At 37.1% G+C, this 16,383-nt stretch overlaps 1 protein-coding gene across 2 annotated transcripts in view; it reads left to right on the forward strand.

Moving 5' to 3' along the window:
- Positions 1-16,383, forward strand: part of LOC118762993 — a 28,945-nt gene that overhangs the window by 1,552 nt on the left and 11,010 nt on the right. The window contains exons 2-4 of one of the 2 annotated variants that reach the window (XM_036502111.1): positions 6,116-6,338; positions 8,362-8,433; positions 13,593-13,973. In XM_036502111.1, coding sequence (XP_036358004.1) covers positions 6,116-6,338; positions 8,362-8,433; positions 13,593-13,615 — 318 coding nt within the window. In that variant the 3' untranslated portion in view covers positions 13,616-13,973. Of the gene's footprint in view, positions 1-6,115; positions 6,339-8,361; positions 8,434-13,592; positions 13,974-16,383 lie in introns of those variants that run through there. The other variant, XM_036502110.1, reaches the window with a different exon arrangement.

Here is a 16,383-nt window from a genome sequence, read left to right on the forward strand (position 1 = left end):
TTATACGTGGAGCGACCACATAAATACCCTCTCGCTGCTCTAGACTTGTATAGTGAACTAAAGAACTGATTTCTCGCATCTGCAAAAGATAACAAATTTCAGGAGATCGATGTGCAGTGGATCTTGCAGGCATGATGTAGATTCGATCCTAGATAGCCAAATTTAAATTAACACTTCAACTGCACTTTTCTCACGGTAAAACAATAGTTTTTCTGTGACAGCAGTTTACATTTGCCAGATGCCTTAGCTAAGCAAAATAATGTCTTCGCCACTTGACCCTTCTAACCTCTTCTATTTCACCAAAAGCTAGAATTAAGATGACAAGTACCACCAACGAAATCCATTGTTCTCAATGATATGTCTATCCTTCTGGAACCCCTAAGCAAAAGTCAGTTAGTGAGTTAGTGAAACTCCGAGTTAGAGAGTATTTCTTTATTCACCATAAGGTTGAGAAAAAGAGGGGACAAAACAAACGTTGGGGTCAGGGTATCGAATGAGACGAAACGTATGAATAAACAAACAATTAAAATATATACAATTAAATGAGAATGAGTGAATAACAAAAAATGAAGCGGAGGACGCGGTTGACCCCACAAACCACATACTCACACTGAAGACTTTGCTTTCTCCTTTTTTACATTCTCGATTAAACAGGTTCTTTCACTCGCAACATACTTGCTATAGACTTCCATCTTTTACGAAACACACTTTGCAACAGGCATTTCTTCTCCAGCCTTATTTTCCGTTTCATGTGGAAAACGAAAAAGTCGATTGGCTCGAGACTGGAGATAAACATGCCTGTTGCAATTCCTTTTACTCTCGTCTTCCATACTACTTCTTTCACCATAGCAACTACCGAGAGAAAACAGGCTCGCTCCTCTCTATTCAGGGAGGTCGGCGAAACTATCTTAATTACAGATTCGCTCGACAGTTGTACTCTTCTCGAATACGACAGCAGGTGTTCGACATAAGCCCAGAGTTCAGTCACCTTGGGGTATTGCACAATCGCGTGCAGGACAGTTTCACTGTCCTTCTCACATCTTGCACAAACCGGCGAAGGTGCACACCCATGTCTAAAGAGCTTATCTCGAACCGGTAAAGCTCCTCTATAACATTGCCAAGCCAGGGACTTTTGGTAATTATCCATGGGCCCCGGACCGAATGTTCTTTGGAACAGGCTGGCCAGTTGATTTTCGTCGAAGCCCAGGTTTTCTCCCAGGACGTCGTCACACTTAAACTCTACTAACCCTCTATAGAAGAACGAGGTAGTACCCCCGCCACCGGCGTTGCCCGACTGGGAGAGAAGCACGAGTGCCTGATGGCACTCTACATGCCACACACCCAACCTCGGTCTACACTTGATCCATGGGTTCAGTTTGGTAAACGATGTGAACTGTGGAAATAACAGCTTGACGAACGGAGACCACACCTGCTCACCGTCCAGGTAAAGCCAGAGGTGCCTAAGCCTGAGCGCATGTCTGCGCATTTTTAGCCACGGCATCCCTAACCCACCCTTCAGCGACTTTTGGCAGCAAATAGAGCGCCTTACAAGAGGTCTGCTGCCCCTCCACAAAAAGCGAAAGAGCATGCGTTCCAGCTTGTTCAGCCACGAATCGGAGCAAGGCACGACGGTCAGGCGGTAGCGACCATCAGTTAGCGAACGGACCACTAGAATCATGGCCACAAGCAGGCAGCCACTAAAGACAAACGGCCAGAGGGAAAAAGAAAGTTACAATCAGCAACTATGCAAGACAACTTCGCTCGACTCTCTCACTATCACTAGCTCAGCTCACTTTCTTCTTAGAACTTTACTCCATCTCTATCTGCAATTACTACTACACAATGACGAGAACACAAACTATACAAAGAAAATCTACGACATCTATTTTTACTTCGCATGCTGTACGATTTTATCACCTGCCCGTCGAGGCAAGGTATTTTACAATGTAGCGGTAAAATATTTTCCTTAAAACTTCATGCATTGTTCATCTTTCACATCTTACAACATGTCATTGCAATTAAATTTCAACCGTACAAACTCATAAACATCTACTGTTACAAACTGGTGATCCCGACGTTGCACCATAACAGATAACGATTACAATTTACAAATATAAACTACAAAAAGGTGACCCCGTCTAAAAGGAATTACCGTCTTTTTTTTATGCACCATTACAGATGTAATCCAGTGAACAATCCCTATCATATGCTTAATACTTACTTTATTGACATTAATATTATCAGCAGTTCTATATTCTTTGATGGAGTCAACAGTAAAATTAATGACGTGGGAGATTTCAACTCTGAAATGATAAATATTACATTAGATATATTAATAGCTATACATAGAATTATCGGAATAGAATAAGAAATGAAATGAAAGACAGGTATTCCATCAATTTTATGTCTTCTTAGTTTCACACGTATACTGGATTATCTATTGAAAGAAGTCACGTAATAGTAGCTCTGAGAATTTCTAGAAACCTGCTGTAACGTTATGAATAATTTTTTCGGTACTAAACCTTCACAGCACACCATTTAATGGAAACATTCCTCCAATTCTTGATTAGAATATTATAAAAGTGCAAATATTTAAAAGAAAATATAATGCTACATCAACGGTTCTCAACCAGGGTCCACATAAGATTTTGTTATTAAAGTTTATGTGTTATAAATCGGTTACACTTCTACAATAAACAAAATATTTTAACAAATTTTTTAATGCAATTCCTAACAATATCTAATTATATAAATATAATAGGATTTTTAAAACATTAAATGACAATGGGGATCCACGAGAGTAAAAGAGGAATCAAAGGGGTTCATAGACAAAAAATGGTTGGGAACCACCGTGCAAATCCCACAATTTCTGGACATTGAGAAGGGGATATATTGACATTTCCCCCGCTTTATACTGGAATACTGTATTCTCTGCAGTGAAAATGAATTTCTTAGAAGGACCTTAAGAAGGTAGCACGTCGTGTTAGATTTGATTTTAAGCATTTGCATATTTTTCTACCTTCATGAGTGATATGATACGAATGGCTAAACAGATGTGTCGCTTGGTAGCGAAAATGTAATTAATAAAGTTGGCGGAAAATTTAGGTGTTCTGACATGATTATGTATAGATTAAAAGAGGTTATACACCATCAAAGGTACTTAACGTCATACATTCTGCTAGTCGTCGATGTAAATATTATCGAGCACATTCTGAATTTAAATTATATTAGAGACGATTTTGTCCTTTATCCTTTATTACATTACCGCTCCCCCCACAAAAATTAGTATCATTCAAATACTAGTGTCGGCCACACATTTCTTCCCAAATGTCATATACCATTGAAAGAAATATAAATTTTCTGGAAGACTAGACAAAGTTTTAGTTTTATAGGTGTTCAGAGTAATCTCCCTTGCAGCTCATAAATTTTATAAGGATTTCAGGAAATAAGAAAAATTAAAAAAGTACATTTCTTTATCTACTTAAAATTATTCCAATAATTTATCGTTGGACGACTTTAGAGAATCTCTAAACAATCCCTGATAAACACAAGCCTGTTGCCAGACTTTGGTGCCTGGGGACGCTTCAAAATATTCTGGTTGGGAACTAATTTGTAATAATGCTAAAGTGGAGTTTCGAAATAAGTGTATCGCTGTAAGGTTTTTCGTTTTTAATTAATTTACCCCTCCCCACAATTCTAAAACTTCGATTTTTTTTCAAATTTAAAAAATAAATCATAGTTTTAAAATACGGACAGTCCGAATTTGCTGTTTGTTTATAATTTTCAAATGATTTTCAGGGGAAAAGGTGTGTTATTTGGGAGATTTAACTGTTGTTTCTAGCACATCCCACGACCATCTGGTACCTTCCTCGTTTCTCTGTCATTCTGACATGTTTTGATCTTTTTCAATATTTTTCTCCCCATTAACACATTTTATGGAATGAGGATATGGAAGTAACACAGGTTTTGTTTAGCCCAAGGATGCTCCATTGCTGGGGTTTGAGCAAAATTGTAATTTAAGCAAAATTTGTAATTTAATTTTTTAACCTCCACCCCCGCACCAAGAATGTGTTGTATGTGTGTGTGTGTGTGTGTGTGTGTGTGTGCGTGCGCGTGTGTAAGAAAACATATTTATTAACAGAAAAGTGTGCTATTAAAATAAATTATCTTTTACATACACTTTAAAAATCACTCTGGATAAATTCCTACAATCATAGGCTCTCTAGTACCATTTATTTTCGATACGGGTTAAGTTTAATTTGATCATCTGTAAGGGTTTATGGATAGTGGGGGATGAAAAAAATTTAATCGAACAAGTCTCTTGGCATAATCGTACGAGATAGAATATGTAGAGTACAAATTCGCAAAAATTTCTGAAAACACCCGTAACTGAAAAAGGTTATGACCGGTTACATGGCATGCGTCGATCCAGAATCGATAATAGGCCGTGCGCATGGGCGAGTTTACTTTTAGCATTTTGAATTTGGATTTCCTGTCGCCGTACAGCGTTCATGGCGAAGACTCTTAAACGATTTAGTCCACCAAGCCATTAAAAGGATGTCATTGAGCAAGCGTTGTAACTCAGTCTCAGATTGATCTGAGCTTGTTCCGGATCATCAACATCGATGATCATCAACGGTCGTGGTGTGTGTGTGTGTGTGTGTGTGATAAATGGAAACAAATGGCAGATTCAGATTATCCGAATTTTAAGACTATGATAAAAAGAATTTGTTTCATTGATTAATTACAAACCAGTAAAAATAGTTTCTAGTTTTTTAAAACCTCCTCCTCCTCCTCCTCCTCCTCCACTTCATCCTATTCCTCTTAAGCAACAGGCCGTGACTTTTTCATATTTGACCTTTTACGAACATTCTTTCAGAACTGTTTTAAATATCAGAAAAGTTGATAACAAAAGATGCTTTCCATTTTTGCCTCCTCGACTCTCTTCTGTTTCCAAAGATGTATCAAGCTGCAACTTGTTAAGATGTATCGCTCAAGGTTTTAAGATTATAGTTTAGGATTATGGTATGGTATAGGTTAATTTCATACCTGCCCAGTTGGATTTATTTCTGGAAAGTCTGGTGGGTGTGAGTAGCAGGGGAAAGATTCCATCAAGATATAAAGGAGATGGAAAGAAGACCAGGGAAGATGGCTCGTCAGTATGATGGCCAACAAGTGTTGGATGTTGCATCGTGAATGTTCCCAGTGTCCTCTTTAGGAGATATTACAAACATAAATAGTTTGAATATCTATTTGCTCAAGGAAAGTGTTTTTGATAAAATATCGTCTGCAATAGATATGGGTTGTCTAACAACACTGTGTAACAAAATTTAATATTATTTTTTGTTTGGTCAGTAAGCGTTATTTCCTATTTGCTTCTATCAGGACATCGAAGGAAATGACTATTATTCTTTTCAAACTTTGCTTTTGTGACCTAGACATCAATGTTTTGAAACTGGCCTATTTTCCATTACATTTCAAACAGATTCAACGCTGAGCTGCTGAAGCAGAAATATCGTTACAGCAAATATTCTGCTCAACACGACAGATTTGCTTTTCAGATTTGCTTGACTTTAATCACTTGAGCATGTCCCTTAGTGACAGACCATACGTGCTTCTCTGAAGTAGAAGTAGTGGGGAAGCATCATAGCCATGTGTTGAGAGGGATTCCTTAATATTTGAATAACTATCGTAACAAAAGCAAAGTTTGAAGGAAATATTAGCCATTTTTCATAGTTTTAAAGAGGTAATAATAGTTGCTATCCAAGGACAAAAATCGTGTTACAAGGAGAGGTAACACGCGGATGGTTAACGAAAACAATGAATAAAGTAACGATAATCAACAAAGGAAAATATTTTTCTGTTTATGATATACTTTTATCGAAATTATCATTGAATTCTGTAATTACCATAATTCTGTCATCACATATCTACTGAACTCATTAATTTCCGGTTACGTGCATAATGTTTAGAAAAAACAGTCATTTATGAACAAATTATAAAGATTACTCAAACAATACGTCTAGATTTCTGTCAACAGAAAACGAACGTAAAATCATTTCAAAGAAAAATTCCGACAAATATATTTTCATAAAATTCTTCTTACTTTTTACAGTTACCTTTAAAATACCCCAGCTTGGGATCTGGACAATCATATGATTATGCTGAACCTTATTCGTCATTTAAAGGGAGCCGAGCCGATTTTGGGAGAGGTTCTTACAGTGACTCAAGAAAGTTATTCCTGCAAAAAAGTGGCCGAATACTTTGGATCATTTCATGTATTCTCGTTTTCCTTGGCATGATCGCTGCGTTGGGTGTCGCAATCACACTCATGACAGGTTAGTTAATTATGTTAACGTTACTGTATTTTTGTATTGCTGAGATAGCTTAACATTAGTGAAGTGCATAAGGCGGCGAGCTGGCAGAAGCGTTAGCGCGCCGGGCGAAATGCTTTGCAGTATTTCGTTTGCCGTTACGTTCTGAGTTCAAATTCCGCCGAGGTCGACTTTGCCTTTCATCCTTTTGGGGTCGATAAATTAAGTACTAGTTACGCACTGGGGTCGATGTAATCGACTTAATCTCTTTGTCTGTCCTTGTTTGTCCCCTCTATGTTTAGCCTCTTGTGGGCAATAAAGAAATAAGAAACGTTAGCTGGGCGAAATGCGTAGCAGTATTTCGTCTACCGTTACGTTCTGAGTTCATATTCCGCCGAGGTCGACTTTGCCTTTCATCCTTTCGGGGTCGATTAAATAAGTACCAGTTACGCACTGGGGTCAATATAATCAACTTAATCCGTTTGTCTGTCCTTGTTTGTCCTCTCTGTGTTTAGCCCCTTGTGGATAGTAAAGAAATAGGTATTTCGTCTATTTTTCACGTTCTCAAATCAAATTCCACCGAGGTCGACTTTGCCTTTTAACCTTTTGGGGTTGATAAAACAAGTACCAGTTGCGTACTGGGATTGATGTAATCGACTTACTCCTCCCCCAAAACTGCTGGCCTTGTGTCAAAATTTGAAATGAATATTACTGAAATAATTTGACTATAATTAGTTTAATGAAGAGGGAGAGAGTTGCAAGGTGTCGAAAAAGTTGTTTGTTAAGAGACGTTTTCTTCATCTTTGATACATTGGAAATATGCATTTTCGGTTAAGGTTAATAAACATACAAATCTTTATTTATAATAAAGAATATCAATGTTTTTATCCTCCACTGAATCGTAGAATTGTAGATGGTGGCTTCGCAATTGCGTATGTAATGAAAGTTAGCTATTTGCAACGAGCTGGAAAGACTGAAGAAGTATTACGTATTATGACATGGTTTCCTTTACCTAATCTTAGGTCTTATTCCTCTTGCCTAACATTGGAATTTAGAGCCGTATACTTTTAGGAGCAAGTAGTGGTAAGATAACATTCAGTTCAAGTACCGAAACCATTCAAGCTTTTCATCAATGGACGTGACAGAAAAGTAATGTTGCTCTCCCTTTGACTTATGATTATGTCACATTGAAATATACATTTATCTTGTTGTATATCAACATCACCATCTTTTCTCTCGCAAGAAATGTATACATGATTTTATTTTGGAATAAAAGTAATCAGTTTACCAACTCCCGAGTATAATTGAGTTCTCTTAAGTCGAGGGGGAACCAACAATAAACCCTGCATTAGAATAAAGTAATAATTGTAGAATGCGATATCCATTGGTGGTAGAGAAAATCACCACTGTTTTACTTAAATAATATGAGACTCGTTTGGAGAGAATTAGACAGTTAAGCTGAAAGTGTATAGAGTTTCGTGTCGAAGGGATAACAGTGCATTTCCTGTCGCCGCACAGCGTTCATGGCGAAGACTCTTAAACGATTTAGTCCACCTAGCCATTAAAAAAGGATGCCATTGAGCAAGCGTTTAAATTCCTCAGGATTAACGAATTAGCGAGTGATACTGAATTCCATTGGCCAGAGGAGTACTCAGTTTCAGATTGATCTGAGCTTATTCCGGATCATCAACGTCGACTAATGGATGGACGATTTGGAATCGTCCATCCATTTTCACCGCCCACTATTCCTGGAACGGTCGTGGGGTGTGTATGTGTGTGTGTGTGTGTGATAAAGTTCTCAGGCACCTCCTCCATAGGGTCCTATCAGAAACAACCGTCATTACGCTTTCTGGCTTGATCCTCAAGCTTGACCAACTGAGCCTATGGGAATCGTTCTTGGTCTACCCCAAAGTTTCCTACCAGTTGACTTGGCCTAAAGAATCCATCTTGCGATTCTTTCCTGAAACCCTCAAATCAAAATGCTTCAAATTCTTTATCATTCAGTTGTAAAAATTCCATCTAATTTTGAAATATTTGTATTTTGCAGCAGATAAATCAGGAACGAAGGGATCCTTTAATTCAGATTTTGTCAACAAGAGTGGTATTTCTTTGACAACACGTAAGTTATGTTCACTTCCAAAACAGTTACTGCAAATACTTTTCTTTTACTATAAATGATTTTAAAACAAACCAGCTTGAAGTGTTATACTCGTGTGTTACATAATTTTATCTGTTACTGTGTAGGTTAATGAAAAACTTATCGTAATTTTTAATGTGTAAACTGCATTTGTCGGAGGTGACCAATCGCTCTCCTCTCAGCATAGTAGTATATACGAACAGCGAAAAAAAATTGTCTTTTATTTTTGTCTTGAAAATAGACAGCAACCACTTTACAAAAGTATCTGTGTCATATCTTACTGTTGCATTATGTTTCATTCTTTTCATTCCTTTTAATTTTATGTTCCGAGTTTAATTCATAAAGATGTCTATTTTACTTTTCATTCTTTCGGGGGTCAGTAAAATAATTACCAGTTATAACCGACTATCTCCTCTTCAAGATAAGTCAATATGGTCGATCACCCGTCTAATCACTGAAACGTCAAGCAATTGACGTGTATAAATAGTAATAACAATAACAGTAAAATGACATTTCATAAACATATTCCTTAAATGACCTCGGTGAGTGAAACGTAGACCATTATTTCTGATGTAAGGCAGCAATATAGGGAAGTCCTTGAAGCATAACAACGGTAGTTCACTTGTCATCCCGGTAGAGATGTGACCCTGCTGCTGACATTCATCCAGGTCTGTAATGATTCTTTCATGCAACTGTGTAAAATTCTTCAGCCAATAACCTTGTACTCCATCTGGGCCAGGCCCTTTCCAATCTGCTATTTTTAAAAACTTCAATCTCATTAAATATAGATCAATTCTGATGACTTTTTCTCTATGTATAGTTGCAAGTTGTCTCTCCACCTGTGTTAGCCATTCTGCTCTTACTTTATGTCTCACTAACCTGTTCCAAAGTTCTCCCTAAAATACTTGACGTTCTTCCGTATTAGGAATCACTTCTTGATGTTGCTGTCTCTCCTTTTCTACAAAAAGACGTACTCTGTTTGATTGAAGCAATCTATTCTGTTCAAAACTTTTGCATCTAGCATCATATCTTTAACGCTGCCACCATTTGTGACAAATTTTCAGGTGCAGTTTGCTTTCCCCTTTCTTCTAACCTGCACTAAGCATTCAATATTCCGATTACTATCTCATTCTTGAGTTCTCTCATTATCCTATTCAATTGCCCCAGTTCTTTCCGTGTTTTTTCCGACTTCCTTCGTATTTTCTTCCTTCAGTTTGGTTCTTTCTTTTCTTTCTCCTTCTTTTCTTCAACAGGTTTCTGCTTGCATCCTATTATGTCAGCTACAACATTAGCAGCAACTATGATCAGATGGTTTCTTTCACTAATATTCTCCATTAGGATCTTTTCTGTTTGGTTGAACCTGTGGAAATTTTAAATTTTAGCGAAAATTTTAAAATTTGGTGTATTAAATGTAATTTTCCACGCTGAGTCTCAAAGGATAATTCAGTTTTTCCGAAAAATTTTTAAAAAATGGTTACAGAGGTTTAAAGTTTGATAATTTTCATCCAGTCGGGAAACAAGATTTGGAAGTATGATTTTGTGCGTGACTGCACGTAGACAAATTGTAGACAAATACTGGCGGAATTTTGCCTTACGTACAACATATAACCCTCATGACTTTTATATCTTTTGGAATTTTTAGAAAATTTTTGCAAATTTGTATTCTACACACGGAAATTCATAAGAATATGCACCCACCAATTTTTTGGTACGTGATTTAAGGTTTATTTAGGTATTAAGTATGTACTAAGCGAAAAATGACCACGTGGGTAAGCAGCTTGGTAACAACTTGGCTTGTAACTATGGAAACAGGCACCTATATGTCTGTGGCTTGCGACTGACTAAAATAACCCAAAATTTGGAAACTTTGAAAGCTATTAACTCTTTATTTATCGATTTATGGCGGAAATGAATGTCATGCCAATGATTACCATACAAGCCTATATCAAGAAATTGAAAAGTGGCAGCCAAACATAAAAGATCCTTCTATTTTAACCAAACTCAATTCGCCATTTACTTTGTCTATGGCTTACCTTACTTTTACTCAGTCCAGATACCTTGTATTTGGTAGTATTTCATTGTTCCCAACACACATCTACATTGCAGCATTTGTAGAATCTCCTTCTTTTCATCGTTCAAGTGTTGTATAGCATTTACTGTCACTTGTTCAGCGATATCGTCTTCACTACTTACTCTAACAATATTCTCAGACATATAGAAATTGCCTTCTTTTTCATTTTCTTCATTTCTTATCCCTTCATTACCACTTTCTGTTACTGTTTCACAAATTTCATTTTCTTTTTTTTTTTATTCTTATCTGATTTTCTTCAACCTCTAATCCTGTAATCCAGTCGTTCATACGAATTGCCCTTGCCTGGTCATTATTGCTTGATGTAACACATTTACCTTAATATTTTGTATCAATATTACTATTACTCTAGTTTACTAGCTGGACCCGTGAAAACTTCACGGAAAACATATAAAATGTAAGCATCTGTAAATTGTGTGTTGGTGCCATGAGAAATGTTTCTATATTGTGACACTTACAGAAAATAGAAAGAAGTGTAATACCAATGACTATATAATCCAACCAAAATATCTCGGTTACGCAAACGTAAACAGAATTACTATTTAGCCTTAAAGTACATCATACATATTCAAAGGACTTTCTTGGTTTAATGGTATAGAACGTTCTTTTGGCATTCTTTTATTCTTTTACTTGTTTATGTCATTTGACTGTGGCCATGCTGGAGCACCGCCCCTTAGTCGAAGAAATCGACCTCTGGACATATTCTCTGTAAGCCTGGTGCTTTTTATCTCAGTCTCTTCTGCTGAACAGCTAAGTTACGGAGACGCAAACACACCAACATTGGTTGTCAAGTAATGATGGTGGTGTCACACACACACACACACACACACACACACACACACACACACACACACACACACACACACACACACATATGATGGGTTTTTTTCAGTTTTCATTGACGAAATCCACTCAGGAGTCTTTGGTTGGCCCAAGGCTATAAAGAGAAGACACTGTTTAAAGTATAGAGTTGAATTTCGTGTAGCCACCTGTTGGCAACTTTTCTCCCTACCTATTTTGTAGGGGGTATTACCCATTTTTCTGGGCTCTTTCCACAGTGATATCCTGTTCGAAATTTTCATTAGATTTTGTATGAAAAAAAAAAAGGAAGCGAGTGGGGCTTGTTTGTAGTTTGTAAAGGAAACGTTAAACGTGCCTGAAAATAAACATTGTCTTTCTCCCCAACTAAAAGACATGAAGAACTATGAAAGAAGGCGAATACGTACCGGGGCTGGGGGAAGGAAGACAGAACTAACATTCGATCGTTCTAGAACTCCCAGAATGAAAACCTAAACACTTGAAAGACTTTCCCTCTATTCCTTACTAAATGTCTTTCCCTCTTCTTCATTGTTAAAAGTAAAGAAGCTAGAAAAGATCGATCGTATTTCAGTCTAATTGTCATTTTGAATGACTGATGCTTTCCTTTTTCTGTCTCTATCGCTTCACTCCTTTTCTCTACGGTCAAGAGAGTGAAGGTGTGTAGCTCAGTGGTTAGGAATATACAGCCCGCGATCGTAAAGCCATGAGTATGATTCTCTGCGGCGCGCTGTGTTCTTGAGCAAGGTACTGTACTTCGCCTTGCTGCAGTCCACTCAGCTGGCAAAAATGAGTTGTAGTTATAATTCAAAGGAGCCAGCCTTATCACATTCTGTGTGAAGCTGAATCTCCAAGAGAACTACGTTTTGGTATACATGTCTGTGGAGTACTCAGTCACTTACGCGTTCATTTTACGAGCAGACTCTTCCGTTGATCAGAAAAACAGGGACCTCGTCGTCGTAAGCGACGGAGTACCATTTTAAAAAAGAGTGAAAGAAAAGGAAATGTTCCATATCGTAAAGCAAAAATGTCCTCTGTTTGGTATAAGCAGTGAAAGCTAAGACGAAATAATTGCTATTCCGTCGTGTAGTGACATCGCTCTGGACTCACACTCAGTTTGATAACAACAGCCTGCGCATCGGTGCTTACCTGGGGGTTTAGCCTCCTGATCTGTGTGACTCACAAATGCCGCTTTTAGGGCCGGATTAACACTCATAGTGACCCTAACGACTAAAAAGATTTTCCTATGAAATTGATCATGCATTCTTTTTTTACCCACCTATTTTTAGTTTCATTCGTTTTCAATTTCTTGTAAAGTGCTTTATCTTTGCAATCTTTCATCCTACACAAGCCTGACCTTCTTACTTCTAATAATAGCGGTTCTGTGGCATTATTTACATACCATGCTATGTTGTTTTCTTTTGCTCTAATTCTGTCCTCTTCTCCCTCTTTTTCTTGGTACATGCAGTCTGTCTGTGTTACTTTTTGGGTAGAGTGACCTATATCTAGTTAGCAACTTCCTTGTCTTTCTGTCTAAGCTGTTTAGTTCGTCTACTGTCCATGCGATTACCCCTGCTCCATATCTAAGGAGTGAAACCGCCCAGGTGTTGATAGCTTCGATCTTATTCCGTCCGTTTAATTTCGACTTAATGATCAGTCTCAGTCTCAGTCTGCGCAAGTACTCCACCTAAATTTTTCTGTTATTTCTTTCTCCATCAATTTATCCATTTCCAAAATCCCCAAGTACTCATAGCCCGTCTCTTCTATCTGCTACACAACCTCCCCCAACGGATCGTTAGCCTCTTCATACATTTGATTTTGCCTCTCTTCAATACTAACACACAACACTTTCTCAGTCCGAACTCTATATCAGCACTAAAGGTATACACCGTATCGAGAAAACTGACTTGGGCTTCATCTTTAGCATAAAGTTTGAGGTCATCCACAAATAACAAATGGTTGACTTTTTGTTGGCGGCTATTTAATACATATTTATATTTCATATTATAAAATAAGCTCATGGTATCACCTGCGCTTAATGCAGGTAATAGTTTTACGAGCAACTACTATCTGTATTATTTACTCTTTGGCCATTCCATTCTTTGCTATCAAAAACCTCCTTACAACTCCTTGTCTTCCTTCTTGACATATATATGCCTATAGTATGTTACGTTTATATGAATTAAATGATTGAATGAAAGTTAATAAATAAATAAACAAACATATTCAATTTCAGTAATTCCTGACCCTGTCACTTAGTTTCAAGATACTGCAGCAGTAAAGAAATCGATGTTGTTGTTAATGATATGAACGAGAATTTGCAGAAGAAAGATGGTGATGGAAGAGGACGTGTGTATTTGTCAAAGATCAGATGTATTTAGATGTTTGTGTTTTCTCTCGAACCCTGTGAATATAAAAAGAATCTCCGGTCTATGTAATTCTGCACACATCTATATGTGGGAGTATCTGCTCATGAGCATTAATTGAAACAGTTATATTTGTACAAGAATTTTTCATATTTATATTGATCTTTTGGTGGCAACCATGGTGGAGTTTTCTTTTCTATGTAGTGTAAAGTCTAATGTAAAACATAAATAAAATAATGAGTAAAAACCACTACCCTTTACTTTCTTCACATTAACATTCCTCTTACCATTCACTTTCATATTATTAAGATTTTGTTAAAAATATTTCTCCTGTTATTTTTTCGTAGGTTTACTCAGCGTAATGATATAAGAAAATACGCAAAGTATTTTCATTCTCATATTATCATTTGCGTAACAGGTTTCATTAATCTCGCTCATGCAAAGATTCGCGCCGGGAATATAATTTATATTCCCAGTGTACGTGCAATAAATTTAGGATTAAATCAATGTAAATGATCAAGCGGTAAATTTGGAAGGGTGTAAGGCAGTGGTTCTCAACCGGGGTCCATATGGCCCCTGAGGTTCCATATAAGATTTTTGGGGATCCCTGCAACAAAATAGTAAACTGGTGATCCACAATCGTATTTTAAGGGCCCCTGAAAAAATTTTGCATTAGATGAATATTTAGGTATATATTGCAAAAACTAGCTAGGTTTCTTTCTCTAGCATTTTACATAATTCAACCTACACATGTCAATGTGTGGAAAACAAAATAAGAGAGTTTTGAAAGAAGTTTCTATGAAACTAGTTTTTAAACATCAAATAACTATGGGGGTCCACCCGACTAAAATAGTATTTCAAAGGGGTCCATAGACATAAAAAGTATGGTTGAGAATCCCTGGTATAAGGATATAAATTAAGGTTCTTTTGGTGTCTATCTAGTGGAATTAACTGTGCAGTAACAGCCACTTTAAGCTGAATTAATTAAAGACTTTAAAGGTTACACCCCTTTGGTACATTTTAGTCATGTTGAGGATACCACGAGTAGGGAAGAAAGTTGAGACAGGAAAGCGATCGAATTAAATGAAATCTAAAACATTTATTGTTGTGCTTTTCAGTTACGACTTCTTAAATCACCGAGGGCAATATGACATTTCAGCTCTCGACTCAATAAAATATATACTAGTAATATATAGAATTAATTCAGCTGACTTTACACTTTCTCCACGAAAAATACTTCGTCTTTTTATGAAAATTGATGATAATAACTTGAAGCTTCCGTGGGAGATTGCAGATGTCGAATCTTAAAATGCGTGTTGATACTTTGTACATTCAAGGATCTATTAATATTCGAAATGGTCAATAAGTGAGGATGTGATGTAATTTTACTTCCTTGGAATATAGTGTTTACATTTTGATGCTGTTAATCGTAATCGAACTGACAGAGAAGTTAAACGGTTGATTTAAGTTTTTGAACGAGCTGATATTATTGGCACTGAACAAGATGTTGGATTCGGATTCAAAGAAGCACTAATTGTATTAGTAAATAAAATGTAATGTAAATTAATTGCTCTTTGTGTCAAAATTATTATGAGAATTTGTACCATGAAATCAATTTATTTCTCTCTACAAAGCCTAACTTGTCTTTATACTGTGATGGTGACATAGTGAAGTAGGTGTAGACACATGGATCTGTGTTTAGTATATCGAACATACAGATCATGAATCTCTGTTCTATTTGCAAGAGAAGTTTGCGATGGCTGAGTTAGTGTAGTTTCAACTTCTTAGCAAATCCCCGTGACTTCGTATTCTGGCACTACATTGTATTTTTGGATGAAGTACTAAATTCTTTATGCATGATTTATGTAGCAAAAAGTTATTTAAAGTAAATCGATAGAACACAACATAGCTCTTTTCGCCGAAATTTGCAATACGGCACAGTTCAGTTTCTAAACCGACTCAGCAGATCTGTTATGAATTAACAACCTGATTCAAATCTAGGATTTACTGCTTTCACGCAGTTTTATTAAAATTAAAAATAAATATAATGTGAAGGATAATTTGCTTTTTGCAGAAAGAAAAGTTGAACATTGGTAACGAAGATCAAATTTACTCTTCACTGTATAATGGAAGGCAAGGTTTACGATATCGAGAAAATATCGCCTTCTCCCATTATATCTTTTTTTCGTGTAGTTCAGGCTCCGGCAGACGAAGAAAGAAGTCTTAAAGCACAAATGCTTATTTACAAGTTTCACAGAACAGGTGAAGTGCGTTGCTCTCAGCAAGCATCTCGAGCTGTGTGCGTGGTGTTGTATCTCCATTAACGCGAGCACATTACCTCTGGAGGTACAACATGTAGACGGGCCAAGCCAGTGAAGCGTGCTCAGCAAGCGTTACTGCGGAGGAGCGAAGAGAGAAAATGTTTCTGTTTTGCCCTTATATACAGTTTGCCATCGCGAGCCTCGTTGTGATCTCGCACATGGCAAATGGATGCAGGTGAGGTCTCGCTCCAGTGTCAGAGATGGCAATAGCTGCCACGAGATCTCATCCAATATGGCGTTGACTGCTTGTGCCGCTACAACTGCACACTCTCATGCTCATTCCGAGCAAAGTGTATTTGGGAGTTGTCTCCCTTCCTTATCATTTTCCTTCTTCCACCCT

The sequence above is a fragment of the Octopus sinensis genome, linkage group LG4, assembly GCF_006345805.1.
Source record: "Octopus sinensis linkage group LG4, ASM634580v1, whole genome shotgun sequence".
Lineage (NCBI taxonomy): Eukaryota > Metazoa > Mollusca > Cephalopoda > Octopoda > Octopodidae > Octopus > Octopus sinensis.